Genomic DNA, 6,353 nt, shown 5'->3' with positions numbered 1-6,353 from the left:
GGACTCGACTGTGCGACTGAATAACAACTCCCAAAGCATAGTCCAGTGCTCTAACCACTGCACCATGCTAGATGTATTCTATCTCTTGGTTTCCAACTCTGTATCCAAATATTGCTTTGTTCTTGCAGCTTGCTTCTCTTATTGTGGTTTTCTTTCTTTTCCATAGTTCATCATTTCAAAATGTATTGTGTGAAACCATATTTTCCTCTACATGCATCTGTTAGGAAGTGCACTTGTGGAAATGAGCACTGTACCTAAACATCTTTAAGTACTGGATATTCTGTAGCAAGGAAGAATTTTTAAAGGCAAAGTGTGTGTGTGTGTGTTAAAATTTAATCAGCTTCACGTGTTTTTGTCCTGAAATCTGAATGGGAGTTTTGTGTAACAGAATTTTCTTGTAGCGGCACATAACTGGCCTCTTTTTGTTTTCTTCCTGCAGGAAGCATGAATGGGACAAACATGGGACTTGTGCAGCCATGCTGGAATCTTTGAATTCCCAGAAAAAGTACTTTAGTAAAGCACTGGAACTGTATGAAAAACTTGACCTCAACAGGTATTTACATGCTATCAGCTAAGACTTTCTTCACCATTAGCTTCTGTCTGTGCTGCCTCCCTTGAGTTTGTCCATAAGAGAGTGAATAAAATGCTTCTTCGTTTCTTTTGAATGGCTATTTTGACAATTAAATGACTTCGTATGTGTTTATTGCCAGCCAGATTAGATGAATTAGAATTGGTATCTTGATTATTACTTGCAACTTGCACAGTACCTGAATGTTGCCAGCAACTGAAATGTAAACCCATAGGAAAAAGGAAGTAGCATTTGAAGTTGTGGAGGGGCATATGCTGTCAGTGAATTGCTGCAGTAGATTCTGAGGAGTGTTTTGTGATGCACACTCTGTTCATGAGTGTGCTAGTCAAGCCTCCATCTTTCTACAAATGTGAGTATGCGCTACACAGCCCCATATGCCCTTTTAGCTCTGCACAATGGGAATGATAGAGGTGGACAGTCTTCTCAATAAAGACTAAGCTATTTTCCTAAACTGGTTTGATATTAGTGGATTGCCTCACGTGTATATAGCATAGAGCATCCATATGATATTCATTACCAGCCATTTAGTCTAATGGTTGTATGGTAATGTTGCTGAAGAAAAACGGAAATTAATTAGAACATGGGTTGTAATTGCTGAATGGCTTAGGGATCCAGGACCGTGCCCTGTTCTCCATCTCTCCTTTGTGTGTGTTTGTGTGTATATGTGCCAGGAAGTTGAAATGAGCTGGAAGGTTTCCCCCAGTTTGGGGTACCTTTTCTGGCTCATCTTTTACAGATGCTTTGATTAGTATGATATAACAGTATCGATTCATTATATTGCAATTGCCTGTAATATGTTAAATGCAAGTGTGAAGATGTGCATTCATCTTTCTTTTTTCCCCCTACAGTTATCTTTTGAAACTGGGAATAAAGCCAGGCAATACCTACTACCAGGTAAGAAGAGGCTTGACTTTGCATTGTGTTATGCCATCAGTGTAACAAAGCCATAACACATTGATATTATACCGTGAGGCAAAATGAGTCCTTTGAATAAAAGCTTTGTGTAACTTACCCCTCTCCATTGTTTCTTCAGTAAAGTGACTGTGTTGATCATAAAACTGTTTCACTTTTGAAGTGACGTTTGAGTCTTTCAGCAGTATTATGTTTAAATCTTCAGCTGGGAGTCATCAAAGAAGCTCTTACAAGCGTGTATAATGTAACACCAAAGATCCAGTGCCTTTCTCCAGAACAGGTATACCATCTTTCGCTATTACTCATTCCCTGGTCTGTCTCTGCTACTTTTGGGAAAGGATATTTTGAATATTAGAACTTTGGAAGAAAAACACTTGTAACATTTTGAAATTAAATACTTTTTGCAGATTTATGCTCATAACAAGATCGTTCCCCACCTCCATGTGATTAATTTTCAGCAGCAATCACCAAACAATTGATTGCAAGATTGAAAGTTTTCCCCCAAATTTAGATTGACAGAATTTGAAACTCTTCTAATGTGCTATGAAAATCTAAGAGCAATAATATTCTAAACATTTTATTTGGAAGTTGAGGGATTTGTTCCAATCCAGTTGAAGTTCTGGCTTAGTTTAGATGAACTGTACAGCTTATGTTTTCCTTCCTTGTCTAGAAGATGATTAGCCTCCAATCTCCTCCTTGTCTGCCGTTGCCATCTCTCTGAGTTAAACTATTTATGTAGCATTTTACAGTGTAGAAACTGCTTCTCGTTTACCTTAATTGCTTTGCGAAAGAAGCAAATGTCAGAAGTAGAGACTTCTGCAAGGCCGTGGCTGAGCTAGATTTTCATTGCCCACATTTGATACCAGCAGTATGCGTACTAGTCCCACGTGACCCCTCTATGTCAGTGAAAATGTAGCCTGTCATGGAGTGAGAATTATGTCTGTGGGAAAAGAAAATATATTCATTCTTAGCTGGATATCTATACATTGTCTTTAGAAAAATAGAGGAAGAACGCACACACCTTTGTGAGCCTAATATTTAGCCTCCCTGGTTTTGTAATTTGTGAATGAACAGTGATAACAGGGGTCCCTCCCAATTCATCAGAGCAACCATGAAATGGCTACTAAGCTAAAAGTGGCCCTGCTTTCAGTCAGATTTACACATTAAATCAGGTCCAGGAGACTGCTGTATATACCTTCTTCATAGGTGTAAAGTGTTTGAGATACTACATTAACAGCTGCGGTACAATTTCATAAAACATGCTAAAATAGGCATTGCAGGAAGTATTAGTATCCCAGTGCTCACAAATTATTCCTGTCCTAGAGAAATCTGAGGACTTTAGTAATACCGCCTTTGAGTAAGTAATGTGTCAATTGTAGCCTTATGGTGTTTATGAATACATTTTATTACAAAGTTTATATGTTTCTTTTCGGTCTAAACAAGATGACAGTCCTCTTCTTTAAAAGGTCTTGAAAAACGATATTCACCACACTGAGGATTCATCTGATTTCAATTGACAATCTGTTTCTGTCTAATTAGAAGCAATTGATGTATCGGTTTATCAGTTGTAGACATTCAAGTGCATGGACTTACAAGTTTAGTGCAGTGCATTTGAATCCCCACAGCTAATTAACTGGAATGTATCATCTTGGTCTTATATCTCTCCCCCCAAGTTCTCCTTAGTGAACTCTTAAATTGAAGCTCCAGCTTTGCTTCATTTTACTTTTCTTTTTTCTCTTCAGGGTGAAGAAGTACAAACAATTGGCCAGATCAAATTCTGTTTCACTAAGGATTTTATCCTGAGAAACTGTACTGAGTCAAAGGTTGATTCCTGTCCTGCATGTGGAAATATGCCCTTTGGAACTGAAGAGCTATCTACCTGCAATGACACCTTGACAAATTATCCTTCACATGTGTTGCTTTACAAGTGAAACAACAAGAAATCTGAAGCACTTTGCCAAATATTGTTGACAGTTTAAAAAATAGTGGTGTCTGGATTAATCTTGTCTATTCTGCAAGGGCATTGTTTGTTTAAAATTTTGGGTGTGTATGCGTAATTTACAATATTCATGCTGCAAATAATAGAGGATTGACTTCTCAGGTGTGACTACATTTTGGACTGCTGAAATGCCATTATATATTTGCTTTAAACAAGAACTTTAAAACTTCTTTTTCAATTTAAATCATTCTAAAGCAATTGAGTTGCAAGTGATTTCAGTGAAACCTGTTTCCAAGTCCCCCCCCCCAGAACTCCACCAGCTATGTAGTTAGTAACCATAAGTGCAGCACTTGTTATGTTTCTTCCAGGAAAAGTACTTTTCAGTCCAATCATAATCAGTTACATCCTTCTAAGGGCCAAAGTACATGTTACAAATTTTAGTGAGTTGGTTCCAGGTTCCTATTTCCAAAATTCATAATGTGCAGTTGATTAGCATGGAAGGGTGTAACTGTATTTAGAGCTGCTTCTTTGGAGGTAAATAATTGACCAGCACGTATACATGAGCAATCCATGAATCCCATGTAAGCACCAAATGCCCGGCAGCGGCTAGTCAATAGGAGAGCATGTCACTTGCAGTCATTATGATAGGAAAGGCAGCTTCTTTACCTCCAAGTAGTGTCATCCAATTCAATAGTGTTGTTCTAGAATGAGTAGTTTGCAGTGAAAATTCTCTTCCTTTCAACAAACATGCCAGTTTTTACATAGGGAAAATAGCTTTGCCCTGAGATGGAATTGTCATCTCAGATCCTTTCCTGATTGAACCCATTTGTTTTCTTTATTTGAGCCTTTAGTGACTTCCACATGGTGGGTTTCCCCACATTTTTCCTGCCGTTAAGCCTCCTGCAGCAGCCATTTCCCTACCACCAGAGGATTTTTTCAGAGTCCCCCCCCATTAGCAATTGACAAAATTATTGTAGCATTAAATCTCCTAGCTCCTCTGAATTCTCAGATGTCATTTTTTAAAAAGTCTGTAGCTGCTTTCATTGTGGAGATATAAGGGACAATGCGTACCTCCAACAAAAAAGAATTCGAGGTTTTGTTTTAAATGAAAGGCAAGCATCCATGGGGGGATCTAAGATGGGGGAAATAGCAGTAGAAAGGTTTAAGACTTTCCAGTCCACATAGCATCTTCCCCAGTTTTTCTGCCATCTTTCCTAAAATACTGTAGTAAGGCATGTTTAGGAAAGATGATGGGAAAGTTGGAAGATAAATGAAAGCATATTTCAGGTTTTTTGGGGGGTTGTGTTTTTGGTTTGTTTGTTTGATTTTACTTTTCAGTGCCAAGACCTGATATTGTTCTCTTTGTAATCAAATCTCTAGTATCTTGATTATCTTTGAGCTGTCTTATCAGAAGGAGAGAGAACATGTAGAAAGACAGGGTTTTATTAAGGACCTATGATAATTAGCCTGATACTAGAAGCCCCTTTGTATCTGTGGGTACCACCTTAGATCAGTCAATGGTTTGGCTTTAGTGCAGTCTTTAAACTCAGTCTGAAACATTCCATATTAGCTTTATGGGAATGATATTCTGATTGATAGTATAAAATGTTTACTTCTCTCTGAATATCTTTCAGTAGGCTGGTGAGCATTCTGACTGTTGTGGCCAATCCTATATCTGTTTCCTAGTAAACCCCACCCTGCAGCTCAGGTGGCCATGCCTCATGTTACTGTTTGCCACTTTTTGCTGAGAAGTCTGGCTGACTGCCTCCAACCAGGCTCTCTATGCTGTCAGTTCCTGGAACTCCTGCTTTTCTTGATCTACCTCCCAGGGCTGATGCTTGCTTGTGTGCCATCTATCACTCTCTGCTAGATCACGGTCATTGTCAAGGCCTCCAGTTAGGGCATGACACCATACCCTTACAAATATCTTTTTTCCTGAATAAAGAGAGCCTTTGGAGGCACTTTACAAATATCTGCCTAGTGAGGGCCTTGCAGATTGCATCTGACAGAATAGATCTGTTCTAGAAAAATATATTTCCACAGTGCCCACTCCTATTTAAACCAATAAAAATACTCAAGGTTCTGGACTTAAGTTGCTGAGCAGGTAGTATCATTCCAGTTTAGAGCATTTCATTGAAAAGTGTTATTATTGGAGAAGTCATTATCAAAACAGGTGGTTTCAAGAAACAAAAAGCAAAGAAAGTCCTCTATCGTGGCTGGGCATTGGAGGATCTTTCACAGCAACTCCCCTTATATTATGTTGGTTTCTATTAATGAAGTTCATGTGCTAACATGATACCAATTAGGACGGAAGAGCCAGTTTCCATATGAGAATTCTTAGCACAGCGAAGAAAGAGGGAGTGTGTGTATGCCTGTGCATTCCCAAATTATATGGTAACAAGGCTTTCAAGAGCCATTTGTGGTGGAGTTGTTAGCAGTGCTATCAACTAATAGGGATGTGGCAATTTAAGCTTGACTAAAATCATTTAATTGGATGATTAAATCTGCATGTGAATAAAACAATAATTGTGAACAAAATATACTTTGGTATGTTGCTTTGTATGTGTATCAGGTACTGTCTTAGTATCTTAAGGAAGAAGAAATACCTCTTCAAAGATGCTGCCAGCCATCTGCAATTTTATAAGTATTAAACTTTTCTCAATTGATATTTTGTTATTTGGAATCATTTTTAATTGACCAAGATTGAGGGGAGGGGCTGGTGCGGGTCAGCTATACAGCATCTGCTTTGTATGCAAAAGAACTTGGGTTCAGTCCTTGCCGTCTCCAGTTAAAAGGATCATGGGAAAGACCTCCAGCCAAGACCCTGGAGAGCCACTGTGAGTCAGTCGATAGTGCTAACCCTGAGAGACCAATGTTCTGACTCTGCACAAGGCAGCTTCATGCGATCAAGTT

General features: G+C 38.8%; 1 protein-coding gene across 1 annotated transcript; it reads left to right on the top strand.

Moving 5' to 3' along the window:
- Positions 1 to 439: 439 nt before the first annotated feature.
- On the top strand, positions 440 to 6,063 carry LOC107124528 (ribonuclease T2-like; the record flags this gene model as incomplete). The annotated part of the gene is made up of 4 exons (XM_015428011.1): positions 440 to 553; positions 1,438 to 1,483; positions 1,707 to 1,781; positions 3,244 to 6,063. Coding segments are annotated over 4 exons (424 nt in total), but the record flags the coding sequence as incomplete, so codon positions are not given.
- Positions 6,064 to 6,353: the final 290 nt, after the last annotated feature.

Source organism: Gekko japonicus, unplaced genomic scaffold, assembly GCF_001447785.1.
Source record: "Gekko japonicus isolate JY-2015 unplaced genomic scaffold, Gekko_japonicus_V1.1 scaffold1020, whole genome shotgun sequence".
Classification (NCBI taxonomy): domain Eukaryota; kingdom Metazoa; phylum Chordata; class Lepidosauria; order Squamata; family Gekkonidae; genus Gekko; species Gekko japonicus.
Note: the sequence above shows the minus strand (reverse complement) of the source record. Positions and strands in the feature narration are given on the sequence as shown.